A 15,178-nucleotide genomic window follows, 5' to 3' on the forward strand; every position below is an offset into this window, starting at 1 on the left:
ATCTGACATGAGGTTGCATATATGTGTGATAATTGCGCTGGGTCTCTGCTTGGCACATGCGAGGACGACCCAAGACCACGTCGAAACAAATCAGGCAATTAATCAGTTAATCACATCGTGGTCATTCGTTACATCCGTACTTTGCTAATATATATAATATATATATATATAGTTATGTAATATGTGTATATATAATACATATATATATATATATATTATGTATATATCTAAGATATCTATATATATTTGTTGTTGTTGGTGTATGATGTATTGATGTATAAACACACACTTGCATGACATGCACTCAACTGAGGGTAGTGTCGCTTCAGTGTCATGCTGGGCCCTGGTTGTTACAATCGCTTCGAAGACATTGTAATATAGTTCTGACATGTGGAATGAATGGTGCATACGCACTCACACCACAGCTCCACGGCTATGTGTCGCAGAACGTAAGGCCCGTGGGGCGTCATTTCCGCTACCGCTTAATGCTGCTCTCCCAACCACTGGTTGGCGGATTGTGGCCAAAGTGGGGCCTGCGAGAAAATCGTGTCTGCCACCGAGGATGGTGTAAGCTAGCAATGAATGCGTGTCTGTAGTGTATTGTACCACCACATGAGAGGGTGCGTGGGTTCGCGCCGGCTTGAGGCAGGTAATGTGTTGTCTGGTAGTTCAGGACTTTCAAGAAGAAGAAGCTGTAATGTGCGCGTGGGTTGCTATCATGTCTAAGTATTTCATGCTGGCCAGAGGACTTCGCCGTAACGGTCATCGGCCTGACACGCAATATCATTTGTATTGACAGTTTGTAACGTCTTTGTCTCATGTCGTATTATGTTATTCATCATTGTCATGGCATGATGTGTCGTAGCCTCCACCACCGGGTTTTTGTGCATGTAATCGTGGTGTATCCCATCACAGTCATCGCGACTGATTGTGCATTGGCATTCACTACTATGTGGTCAATGTTATGGCAATGTTGTGTTATTCAAATCGTGTTGTGCTGTCTCATCATGTCATTGCATGATATGTAATTTATGCAACAAAGTGGTTGTGTCGTGCTGTTTGCATGTCAGTTTGGCTCTGTCAGCGGCCAATGACCTGATGTGTCGTATGTAATATCAAACAGCAGTATACCATCTCTATTACATCATGGTCATAATTACATGTCTTTGTGACTCATCATGTCGATGGAACTATGTGCTTGTAGCCCCCACACGGGAGTTATCTGGTAATCCCACCCCACATCATGGACTGATATGTCATAGCATGCCTCATGTTGTGTCTTACCCATGCATGCCATGATGGCTGCACTATAACCATCAATGTAAGTTAGTATTGTGTCATGTTGTGTCGTGCCATAACCATGTCGCGCCCGTGGAAAACGATCATATGTATAATACAGGCGTGATGTGAGGGGGCCGACTGTCATGTGTCGTCTTACGTTAGCCAACAGCCGTCACACCTCTAGGTGTTATTTATAAGCCTTTTGTACGCTATCGATGAGCGGCTGTTAGTGATTGTGCGGGTTGTGCGCTCCTACGGCCATCGACAGGCCGGAATAGTAGGAATCGTGCAGGTACCGCTCCCGCATCGGCATATATATGTACAGGCTTAATATAATAGGTCAGTGAGTAAGAGCGGTACGAAAGTGTGGAGACGTATAATTTCATGTTCGTGTACATCCGATAATCCGTCTAATTGCTAATTACTGTTAATTGCGTACTTAAATGAATTACTCGTTAGGTAATTAAGTGTTATAAATAGCAATTTCTCCTCTTTTATACTGCCACTGCCGCCGATAGCACCCGTGTGTGGAGGGAGGTTGTCGGCTGAAGCGGCCGCCAGGTGGGAGCAGAGGGTAGGGGAGAGGCCCGCGCGAGTGTTGAGGAACGGTAAGGACGGCTTCGAGCTCTCAGTCTATTTTATTTTATGTATACCACGGAGATTGTAGTTTAGGAGTCCCCCATATTTAGAATGTACAGAATTTGTCTTTTTAACTTAATTTTAGGAGAAGAGGTGTTGCGTAATGTATGGTACCAGGGCAGCCGACGATGTGTTGTGAATGATTTAGAGCGAGAAGAGGAAGGGAGGGTTGGAAGTGGGAAACATAGCCAACTAATGGCTTGGGTTTACAATAGAGGCCGCAACAGTAACATGTAGCGTACCCATACAATAATGAATATTTAAGCTATAAGTATATGTTAATATATATATCAGTATATAGTTGAAAATATATATTAATATGGCCACCGACCTATCTGATTGTCGTGCCGGGATGGTGTGTACCTGAACTGCACGCATCCACCCCCGAGAACAAAATAGTTGTCTTCTCTCTGGAAGAACACAGTGTGCTTTACCAATGTTTTAGGCATGCTGTGTACTACTACTGCCAGTTTTTGTACTGTCCTGGCAACATTCCACGTGAAAATAGCTATAATTAAATAAATCTTATGATAAATCTTTCTATTACTTTCGTGGCCTAACGAGTTTTGTTCTTATTAAAACACGTGTACTGAGAAACGGTGACATAGACCTATGCAGTGTAAAATATTTTATATGAACAGTGAAGATACACATGCATATCCAATAAATTCCATACTTAACGTTAATGAGCCACATGCCTATGAGAATTCTGTTTTGACAATTCCGTCGGGAATAAACTTCAAATAATAAATTATAAGCGTATTAGAATTATACTTAATCGAGATACCGTTGAACAAACCGTGTCCTGTGCATGAGCGACCTTAGCATGCATCGAGTCGTTACGCCAGATCAATCGGCGGAATGTTGTGCTTCAGAAATAGTGAGAAAATGACAAAAGCTTAAATACAGAAAAAGATTAATGTTTACAATGATTTCCTTCTAACAGAGACGATTTCTAGACGGTAGGATATATAATATACAACACTTTTTATGAGAGCGAGATGGTGCGCGCACCAGGGCACAGCAATTCTGGTGCCGGTGGAGGCGCGAGCGCGATCGCGCCCTTAAAAATGAAAGCTTGAAAACATATATATATATATATAGCCTAGGCAATATATCGGTGAATGAAGAATGTAATCATTGCCACTCACAGCATCGCATGTTGCGCCATCTAGGGAGCATCCTACTAATGGGCCACTGTCCCTGGCCACGTCATGACGAGGCTAAACGATAGAACATGAGAAAAAACCCCGCAAAAGCCGTAATAAAATAAACTAAAAAACGCCCAAATCGGGGTCAGTGGTTGTGGGGGACAAACAGATTGGGCGCAGCAGTTTTCTGGGTCGTGAGACTCAGGGCACGCACATTATACATATACACATGCATATACGTATATACATATACATATACATAATACTATATATATATATCTATATATATATATATATATATAATATATACATAGATATATATACTATATAATATATATATATAACATATATAATATTACATTATATTATACATATATATAGCATAATATCGTATTATATATAATTTTTTTCATTTATTTAAATATAAAATAATATATATATATATCATAATATGTGTGTGATATAGGCCTATGTATGTATACACACACACATATATAGTATATATAATTATATATATATATATTGACGATCAGTATCTCTGCAGACATTAATTGGTCAGTTGACCAGCGGTCATCATGCGCCGCCGGCCACACCGCTCTTCTTGACCGGTGGCTGTTTTTTCAATGCATTTTCTCCTACCGCTTTCGCAACGCCAGGCGCCGCCACGCGGGACACACCAGGTGGCGCCACCGTCGTCACGTTTGGCAGCGCGTTGTAGGAACCCTTCAGTTTCTTAATGTATTTCAGAACGCTCTCTTTCATACGCGCGCACATAGATGGCGCCACGTCGAACTGTTCGTGCCACTCGCTCGCAGCCACCGTCAGCGCCAGTCGTGGCTCCTTCTTCTGCAGACAGTACGTCGAGACGTCGGCGAGCAGTTCCCGGAAGTAGTCGACCTCCTCGTGGAAGCGCGGCTCGGCTGCGGCTCGCCGCCACAAGGTGGCGTTGAAGTGCGCGTACAGCACGTAGTCGACGGGGCTCCAGTCGCGGTACCGACGCTTGTTTCGCTGGTCGATAGGATCGCTCGCGTTCGGCTTGCCGACGCCCTTGTTGTACTTGCGCACGTTCTTCGACACGTACAGAATGCTGTGTATCGGCCAGCAGAGGGCGCGGCGCAGCAGCACGAGCGACTCGTCGAAATACTCGGTGATCATGACGAGCGTGAAGTCGCGCTCGATCTCCGCGATGAACTCAAACGCCTTGGTGACGTTGGCGGCAGCACCGTCGCGCTCCGGCGGGTAGCCGAGGTCAAACGCGAGGAAGTTGGGCAGGTAGCTTAGCTTCAGCTCGCGACGGAAGCGCTGCGGGTCGCTGAGAAACAAGCCGAAGTTCTCGTCGACGGGCAGCGTCGAGATGTTGCGGTCGCGCATCTTCGCCGGCAGGTTGAAGTAGTTGAACGTCGATTTAAACTGCGAGTACGGCTCGCGCAGCACGGTGACGTAACGCGTTGCCGCCGGCATGAGGCGACGCATGATGCTGCGGTTGTACAGGCAGTGGTAGGTGAGCAAGTTGAACTCGTTCGTCTTCAGCGGTAGGTAGTCGCGTTCCCGTAGCGTGTGCGGCCAGTGTAGGTCCCACTCATGCACGGGCAGCACGAACGATAGGTTGCGCTCGTCACCGAACCTCTGCAGCGAAATGAGAGTAATGAACGGCTTATACGATAACAAGCGACACTATATGAGAGAGAGAGAGAGAGAGAGAGAGAGAGAGAGAGAGAGAGAGAGAGAGAGAGAGAACACACCCCCTCCAACTCCCGGAATTCCAGTTTATGAGCGATGCGCGTGTGATGTATATCGGCGACTGCGCATGCAGGTACGTCCGTCGGCGACACGCGTTCGCGTGAATCGGCGAGACCTAGTTTTTATCCGATCAGTTATAGTTACACGTAATTAGTGAGGTCCTGTTTCGCATCGCCTCAGTAAGCGTTCGATAAAAGTGTCGCACGGAATCTGTACAGCCAGCTCTCTACCGGTATACGGGTGCCCGCACGCACACGCGAGCGCACGCACACGCGGACGCACGCACACGCGAGCGCACGCACACGCTAGCGCACGCACACGCGGACGCACGCACACGCTAGCGCACGCACACGCGGACGCACTCACACGCAAGCGCACTCACACGCTAGCGCACGCACACGCGAGCGCACGCACACACGGGCGCACGCACACGCGAGCGCACGCACACGCGGACGCACGCACACGCGAGCGCACGCACACGCGGAAGCATGCGGAGCGCTGGTGGTGGTCTAACTATAACCATGAACGCATCCATATACTGTATACAATATGTAGAGATATTCATGCTATATAGACGGGCTATGTATTGTCATCGCGCTCGTAGGCGTTGCGTTCGTGTTGGGTTTATAGTATAGTTACAGCGGCTGTATCTGCAGCAGCGACAAGCCTTGGGGGCTAATACTCAGTACTGCTCTACAACACACGTGCCAACGTCATCAGAACTGGTTTCGTCGTTCCCCGACCCGTCTGTCAAGACGATGACGTCATGAAGCAATTTGTGGCCGCGAGGAGAGCGTCCCCGCCGGATGACCCAGCCAACGCTGAGCGTGCCACCAGGAGGCGTGACACGTCGGCGAAGCTTACGTGATGAAGGTATTGCACTCCAAAGTCAGCCCTGTGATGCGGTGAAATATTTTAGATCTTCGGCGTCTGTTTGCAGACGTTTTGTGTTTTTATACCTCGGAAATGTAATATGCTGTACGGAATTTAATATCGGAAACTTGCTCTATTCGCGGCAATGGTTGTTTCTTTCCGTGTGTATTCGTGTGACCGTCTACGCGTACGCGACGCCTGTCTTTTAGCGTAAAACAAATAAATTATCCCTTTAATGCGTGTCGCAAAATCGGTTTACTAAAGAAATATGGACGAATTTTTATGTCGATTAAATATCTGTTGTGCAATGTAGCTTGTACAGCTGTTGTGACTGATGGCATTGTTCTGAAAGTAATTTTGTCTGATTTATTAGAATTTTAACATTCTAAAACAGTATAGATATTCTAAAACAATATCTCCCCCTCCCTCCTAATCGCTGTCGCACCCCTCACTACCCCGGATCCTCTAAATCATGGAACAATTACCCCCCCCCATCATCAATATTGTCACGACTAAATCTGATATAATTCTCCTTTACAAGTAAAAGATAACACTCTCGCTCTATACGCTCTCTGAGTATATAGTTCCTTTCAGCCGGGGCCACTTCACCGATGTCCGCGCTGCATGCTGGCCTAGTGTTCCCGCTATGCATCTGTGCATGTAGGTCATGTATGGGTGGTATGCAAACACATAACATGAGATCTCTGTCACGTACGTACGCGCCAGCTCTCTCTTTCTCACACTCTTGCTCTTCGAGAACAGTAACAATGTTGATTGATATAATAGCCGAGCTGCTGCCGCGACACAGTTTCTCAAGGAGCTTACAGAGGGGAGCAGCGGCTACTGCGCATGCGCAGTCTCGTCGCATCGACGAGCACTCGACTGACGCGTTCGGATTTCAAACGGCATTTTTTCATCTCGTTCCGAGTATACCTTTTAGGCGAGCAGTGTAACCACTGTGCCCTCCAGTAATCGCACTGTGCTGATCGGAGCTGCGACAGCTCTCACCGTAGCCTACTAATGACGATGATATAGATAATGGCTATACTACTATAATGACCATGCGTTGATTGGAACAGCAATTACTCGAAAGAAAAGAAGACAGCGAGAGGTGTGCGAGAGAAAATGTGCGAGAGTTATAACGAGAAGGAAATAGATGGAGAGAAAGGGAAGAGCGAGCGAGCGAGAGAGAGAGAGAGAGAGAGAGAGAGAGAGAGAGAGAGAGAGAGAGAGAGAGAGAGAGAGAGAGACAACACGTTGGAAGTGAGAAACAGAAATTGTGAGAAAGACCTTACAGATGATCAGAGGCACGTAATCCAATCCGTAAGACCAAAACAATCCCGTATAATAATATGGCAGGAGCGTGGAACAGATGTAGAGGCAGTCAGGCAAGCTGCTGGCCGCATCCCACACGCGTGAACGGGCAGATGTCATCTTAGAGAAGGCACCCCCTCTACACACACACATACATACACACAGGCGCACACACACACACACACACACACACACACACACACACACACACGCTAAGCTCTCACCTGTTTAGATGGCTATTCTTCGTCTGCGATGTTAGCTGCAGACGATCGTATCTGTAGAACAGCGTCAGACAGACGACGTTCAATGCGACGCTGACGCAAAACAGCAGCTTCCTCCGCGTGATCATGACGCTGACGCAGTTTGCTCGACTGTGTATTCAATTATATATAATTATATTACTATATATCTAGAGGCACTCGCATGGGTGCGCACCAGACGTGTTCCTGGCACGTCTGTAATAGATAGCGACACTCGAAAACTTCTTATATCCGAGGTGCCATTGTTGATATGTAACACCAGGAGGCGCTCTCGTAGCAGTCATACACTGGATATTGTTCGCTTGTGATTTGGGCACACGATTAAACCTTTTCACACACTCCGGTTTATCCTTGTGACCATTAACTCTGCCCTGACATTCTGTTTCTATCTCATACTGCGTGTTTTCTTTCCCCTATCGCGCGCTCACTTTCTCTCGCTCTCTTTCTGTCGCTCCGTGTGTCCCACTTTCTTCGCGATGTTTCAATCACTGTCTCGGTGGCGTTACATCAATTAATCCTCATAAAACTTTATCCCAGCGCATAGACACATGTACTCGCTCTCACGCTCTCGCTTCTCTCTCTCACTCTCTCTTACTTGCGTTGTCTCTATCAGCGTGTTTCTGGGATTAATTCAATCACTGCATTCCGTGGTTGACAACTTGAGTGATGGGTCTACGACCCTTTTCAAGATAACTTGTAGATGTAGATGTCTCTATCACGTAATATGTGGCTGCATCGATCACTCAACTTCTGATTGTCTCAATTAATGGCTCCGCGTTGATGCTTCGACGACTCTACTTGTCGTGATGTCTATAGATCTGTCCGCGCATACCAACGTTGTTGCCTCGGTCACTCTCCCTCTCCGTTGCTCGCCTTACACAGTGGCACACATTCAGCTACCATTGCTAGACCGCACTACGTACACTACCAGCTTACGCACTCGCACTATACACGCACGCAGCTACCGAAAACCAGTCGTCACACAACACTGCTCCCTGAGGATGGATGGATGGATGGATGGATGGATGGATGGATGGATGAATGGGCGGACGGACGGACGGATGGATGGATATAATTATAGAGGCACATAGTCAGTCAGCCAGCCAGCCAGGCAAGGCAGGTAGGCAGGCAGACAGCGAACGAAAGACAGGGAGAAAGAGAGCTAGAGAATGAGCGATAAAGAGAGAGAGAAAAAAGAAGAACAACAAGAAGAAGGTGAAGGAGAAGAAGAAGAAAAAGAAACTCGGAAGAAACTAGCACTAAAAACGAGCACAATCTTTGAAGCGGAACACCTTTCTACTCAGGCCATAACACGTCTACGCTGAAACGCTATGTACCACTGTGTGCACACGCTGTGCCACGGCTACGCTGATACGCCCCAGGGCCGTAGCCTGCGGGGGGCAAGGGAGGCAGCTGCCCCCCTAGATTTTGGAGCAAAATTAAAAAAATAAATTGTTCTACGAAAAGAGAATTGTCGTAGTCAGAATGAAGGCTGTAAATGTACTCAAAAGTGCCTCAAATACCATCTCCTGCGATCTACATTTTCAAAATTTTCTGTCGGAGGACTCCCAGACCCCCCACCTGTTTCTCACCCCCTTCTTGAATTCCTGGATCCGCCACTGCCCCCCTTGCTCAACCTGCGGCCCTGCTCTATAGTCGAGTGCCTGCACTACCGGTCTGCACTACGCCGATACGCCTAGTAACAACCAGTGACGCAGGGACATCCGTATAAATGATCACCTAACGCCTTCTAATAGACTAATACCCTGCGATCACATGCGATAGGTCATCGTTACATTGCTAATGAGAGTCCTTATTACAGGAAAAGACGCGCAAGACGAGGAAACAAGGCGAGAGAACGGGCGACTAGGGTGGCGCATGTACGACACGACCCGGTTACTATATAACGAGTTACACACGTATAGACCCACATTTCCGTATAGTCTGTACTGTATACCTGAAATAGCACGGCTAGTGTGTCACTGCCTGCTTTGTGCACCTTGACGAACACAAAGTGTCGCACTTCGCTGCACGTGTCCTTGCGCGTGTGGCCGACGGTGGTCAGCGCCACCTGGCGGGCTGCTGTAGTCGCGATCGACGATGGAAGCGGTTGAATCGAGGTGCTGACGATGTTCAGAGGATTCCTGCGCAACAAACAACCGCAATTAGATTTTAATGAATCTTGAATGCATTATTAATCTTGACGTGATGCGGCCATGATGCCGAGGCGCGCCGAGGATTGACACTTTGTGCCTTCTAATCACAGCCTATACGCCGTACCAGTGTTTTATATTTTTAAATATGGGGACCCATTGGACCACCAAATTGCCGATCTCAGGAACAAGGGCATTCTGCTAGGCTAGAACGGTTTCCTACGATAGAGTTTGGCACAAATACGAGAATAACATGCTGTTTAGCGCACTGCGCTACGTCCTTCTGTTGCATTTTTGCATCTCCGTAATCAGAATAAGCCCCGCCTTCTTCGTTGATAGACATAAATGGGGCGTCACCGACGTGACCAGTTACTGTACCTACTGTCTTTCGCCAGCCTGTTTACTTTTCGTAAATAATAAAATGCCCGGCCGATGCATTTCTCATCGAAGTGGAACATTTTCGGCATTTTCACTCGCTGTCGGAAGTAAACGAATGCGTCATTCATTGAACATTAAAGTTTTGCTTCAAATAAAATAATTCCGAAAATATCTAACCGCGCTACTCGATTGTTTTAGCCAATGAACGTATCTGTGTGTGTGACGTCTTGCCCGTACTTTATGCTTGGCTTAGCGGGCATTGAAATAGATATCGGAGGCAGGCACCTCGCAACATGCGTGTTTGTTTACATATAGCTTTGTGACGTACGGTGTTTGGGAGTTCTGCGATGATAACCTCGTAATTTCTCCTAATTCCGAAAAACACAATTTTGCTTGACAATTTCATGGGCCATTTCAATTAGAAGTTCTGCATAATGGACCCCCAACAAGCCCTTTGACTGACTAGTCAAGAAATTCAAAGGTCTGTATATTGCTCTTATTTAACCGCCGATAGTTCTTATTTAGAACAAAGTCTTCATTGTTATCTTCTAAAACAATGGAAGCAGGGATGCAGGGATGCAGGGAAGCAGGAATGCAGCGAAGCAGGGTGCTGCGCCGACAGATGTGCTGCGCCGACAGATGTGCTGCGCCGACAGATGTGCTGCGCCGACAGATGTGCTACGCCGCAGCAGGCAATTAGTTTATTCCTTCCGTTTCTTGTTCAACCGCAGGATATCTCAAATGAGCTGACGTAATGCCGCCGACGTCGTCTGTTCATCCGCCGATGTCCGCTGAGACGACGGATTTCCAACAATTTCGGACAAACATTTTCAGTCTGACGAACCGAGTGCAAAACGTTTTTGCTTCGGGGGGATCGATCTAACATTTTAATGATTTTAATTTTATAATTTTAATAAAACGATAAAGAAGTGTACTTTTTAATGCTGTGTAAGGAATAGCTGTCCGGTGACTTTAAACATTGATTTGTTTACTGTTAAGAAATGAATGAAGTGTTTTTATTAGTGGAGCCTTTATACCCGCGCGCATGTGAAAGGTTACACTTCCACAATTTCATTTCAAATGCGAAACGTAATTGCACGAGATTCATTTTGATTTAATCATATTAATTGAACGAGATTTATTCTGATTTAATCATATGAATTTTACGAGCTTCATTGCTTAGCTTGGATTCTATAGATATCATATTGGTGGGGCTACTATGAGTCGGACGGCTCTCTTGCCCCCTTGCCGCCATGCGTCTATGAGTCGTGCGGCGGCGACAGTTAAATACAGTTAAATACAGTTAAATATAGCACTCACAATGCCCTGTTTCGGCAGGGCAGATATGTTGCCGCAAGGACACGTTAATTCGTCACAGCTGGTCAGGTGTAGTCTAGCGATTCGTAGCCATTTTTTTGCCACGCGATCAATATAGAATTCCTTACTTTATGGTGCATCTACACCGCCCAGAGTACTATAACATTGCAAAACATTAACGCGCAGGACACGAACACGCTATTAGCCGCGTTCACACGTAGCAAGAAATCCGATATTTAGCATTCACACGAGGCAAAATGCGCGGTCCAAGAAATACGGTATCTAAACAGATCCGGTATTTCATGTAAATACGCGGCTTCCCAGACCCCGAATAATTTGCCGTGCTTGAGAAATACCGGATCTCTTGGACCGCGCATTTCCTCGTGTGAACGCTAAATACCGTATTTCTGAAGCCGCGTATTTTATAGACTGGTCCGCGCTCGACAGTTTCAGTGTAATACGAGTAGAACTGTCGAGCGCGGACCAGTCTACGTATTTTATCGACAGTTGCTGCGCATTGCATTGTTTATTTCGCATTGATTGTGAGCAGCTCGCTGCTTGCAAATACCGTATTTCTGGAGCCGCGAATCAGCGTGTGAACGCTCGGCCGCGTATTTGTCTCAGATTCGGTATTTCGCAAATACCGTATTTCTGGAGCCGCGAATCAGCGTGTGAACGCTCGGCCGCGTATTTGTCTCAGATTCGGTATTTCGCAAATACCGTATTTCATAAATACGAGGTCTCGTGTGAACGAGGCTATTATGAATTTAATCTTAACCAGATGTTACTATTGAACCCGTCATGCCGCAGCAATTTCCGTTGTTATAATAGCGCTAGCGCGAACAGAAATATAATCTCATGACTATGTGCAGTATCGAATGCCATCCATCGTTCCTTTCTCCCCGATTGCTTACTCCAACATCCCATTTGTTTTCTCCACCGACAGACCTGAAATAAGCGCAGGCGCACTGCGGCTCTAATCTCATGACTTGTCGCTTTCACTTATCAATAACAAGCAGGTGTAACAGCCACGTACTTATCAGTCACAAGCATGTGTAACAGCCACGTACTTATCAGTCACAAGCATGTGTAACAGCCACGTACTTATCAATAACAAGCATGTGTAACAGACACGTACTTATCAATAACAAGCATGTGTAACAGACACGTACTTATCAACTCTCTCTCTCTCTCTCTCTCTCTCTCTCTCTCTCTCTCTCTCGCACGCGCTCTCTCTTTTTCTCTCCTCTTCCTCCTTCTCCTCTCCCTCCTCCTTCTTCATCACCTACTCCTTCACCTTCGCATTATCATCGTCATATCGTCATCATCGTCATCATCATTATCATCATCATCATCATCATCATCATCATCATCATCATCGTCATCAGCATCATATTCATTACCATCATTATCATCATCATCATCATCATCATCATCATCATCATCATCGTCATCATCATCATCATCATCAGCATATCCATTTTCTTCGCACTCGGAGCAATAAATTAATCCATTTCCATAACCGAATTCCATAAACCTTATTAATGCAACTATCTACATTACAGCCTTTCTGTCATGGCGCCGCGAGCAATTCATCCATGTATGTATAGCGAAGCGTGATTAGCAAGCTAATATAGGCATTGGCTAATTAGAAATTGCAATGTCATCATCCGCTCTATTGCATTATTCATTTATTCATTCAAATTATCCATCATTTTTGTTGCAAGGCACAGCATATAATTATATGCTTAATGCAAATATTCTTCCTTAATTAATTCTCTTGCAAAAAGATTTTCGCGATACATGAAAAACAGACATTTTAGTCAAGCCTGCCGTTGGGAGGCAGGCCCACGTGGAATGAAACCACCACCATTTTGTTCAAAGGTATGATGATTGATGCAAAGGTATGATGATGAATTGCAATATGTCATCCGCTCTATTGCATTATTCATTTATTCATTCAAATTATCCATCATTTCTGTTGCAAGGCACAGCATATAATTATTTTATTAATGCAAATATTCTTCCTTAATTAATTCTCTTGCAAAAAGATCCGATACATAAGAAACAGACAGTTTAGTCAAGCCTGCCGTTGGGAGGCAGGCCCACATGGAATGAAACCACCACCATTTTGTTCAAAGGTATGATGAAGGAAGTTTAACTGAAAGGTTTTTATAATATATCTAAATTTAGAGATATTATAAAAAAAACCTTTGAGCTAAAAATAATCTCACGAATTATGTTTCGTTTAAAATCGGGGTCTATAGAGGTATATAGCATAGCATCCTGTACATGTCGATGCATGGTCAGGGGTCGAGTCGCATCGCTGTCACTGCTGCTGAGCATTAAAATCTGTGAGCAAAACTTTATCCTGATTTGATTCAGCCAGCACACGCTGTAGGAATGCGTTATCTCGCAAGCGCCAGCTAGGCTAACAGCATCTCCTATATAACAACGAGAAGTTATAGTGAACAGAGCATGCCACGTAAACTAAAAGCAAAACAGTTACGGAGGCCCTATAGGACGTCTGTACAAATACACCGAGGATTTTATTATTTCACGGCATTCAACTCTGATTGGCTGATTCAGTACCATAATTATATACATCGGGCGGCGGGCACAAGATGTGACGGGTTAGTAACAATTCCTCTCACCAGGTGGCCCAAGTGAGGCGCAAGGACCAGACGAGATATCTCTATATACGGCTCTGTCGATGACATAATTACAGCACGCCTTCTACTGCCTGCTCGGAGATCAACTGTGAATATATGACAACGCAGCGTTCTATCTTGGTGCAAGCAATTCCATTAGATATAATGAGAAACGTATACCTTGATATCACACCGAGTCGTGTTTACTCAATGCATATGCGCTTCCTCTTTATACCTCAGCACCCTAATATGCCACCATATCGATCTTCTGCGTCGGAGCCCACTGAATTATCCATCCTAGTTTCCCATCGCAAATCAACTTTTCCCTTGCTTCCGTCAGGGTTTGGCGAATATCCCTACTCATATATCCGTCATTACGATTACTGTTGATCGTGAAGATTTGTGTCACCTCCGCTGTGCACCTTATTAGGATACATGTCGTGGTTGTTGACACTATATTCATGTCACGCGCATATAATTCACACATCGACCCTGCATGGGTGGCGTCCTTGTTCGCAGCACAAAATCTGTACGGACGATTACTCTCTCTCGTACGAAAAGTTTTGCGTCGCTGCATCCTCCACAGGAGCACTCGCTTAATTGCTAGGCGTTGTCATCCGATAGAGCAGTCTCTGCTGTCGATACTCTGAAAGAAGATTGAGGTGGTTAATTACTTACGGTAAGTCTGCGCCACGTATATATATATATATCAAGAGTACATAATAGAGATTAATAGATAATAATACTCTTGATATATATATAGGGCCTATATATAAATAAATAACGAAATATATATATATATACATATATATGTACATAATACACACACACACACACACACACACTGCAACATAGATGATGGTGTGCGCGTGTGCGTGCTGTGCCGTGTGGCGTGTGTGTGTGTGTGTGTAAGGCGTGTGCGTGTGCGTGTGCGTGCGTGCGTGTGCGTGTGCGTGTGCGTGTGCGTGTGCGTGTGCGTGTGCGCGTGTGCGTGCGCGTGCGCGTGCGCGTGAGCGTGCGCGTGCGCGTGCGTGCGTGGTGCGTGCGCGCGCGTGCGTGCGTGCGTGCGTGTGGTGTGTCAGTCCTCCCTTACGCTCTCGCTCTCTCTCCCCCGCACAGGCGATTCGTACATGGTCGTCTCGGGACTGCCGCAGCGCAACGGCCTCCAGCACGTCGGCCACGTGGCGACGATGGCTCTCGCCTTCCTGCGCGTCGTCGCCGCCTTCCGCATGCCGCATGACCGGAGCGCGTCGCTCGCTATCCGCTGCGGCATGCACTCGGGCGCCGTCATGGCCGGCGTCATCGGGCGACGCATGCAGCGCTACTGCGTCTTCGGCGACACCGTCAACATAGCGTCGCGGATGGCGACGACGTCGCTGCCGATGCGGCGTTCAGATGTCCGAGAGTAGCGTCTGTCTGCT

The 15,178-nt window shown here is 46.3% G+C and overlaps 1 protein-coding gene across 1 annotated transcript; it reads right to left on the bottom strand.

Moving 5' to 3' along the window:
- Positions 1 to 3,533: 3,533 nt before the first annotated feature.
- LOC106807303 (galactosylceramide sulfotransferase-like) lies at positions 3,534 to 14,194 on the bottom strand. Its single transcript, XM_014809610.1, has 3 exons — positions 14,142 to 14,194; positions 9,216 to 9,402; positions 3,534 to 4,697 (listed from the first exon to the last, which is right to left on the bottom strand). The coding sequence occupies exons 1-3, from the start codon at positions 14,192 to 14,194 to the stop codon at positions 3,645 to 3,647; spliced, it is 1,293 nt and encodes a 430-aa protein (XP_014665096.1). The 3' UTR covers positions 3,534 to 3,644.
- Between the last annotated feature and the right edge of the window lie 984 nt (positions 14,195 to 15,178).

Source organism: Priapulus caudatus, unplaced genomic scaffold (genome assembly GCF_000485595.1).
Source record: "Priapulus caudatus unplaced genomic scaffold, Priapulus_caudatus-5.0.1 Scaffold207, whole genome shotgun sequence".
Lineage (NCBI taxonomy): Eukaryota > Metazoa > Priapulida > Priapulimorpha > Priapulimorphida > Priapulidae > Priapulus > Priapulus caudatus.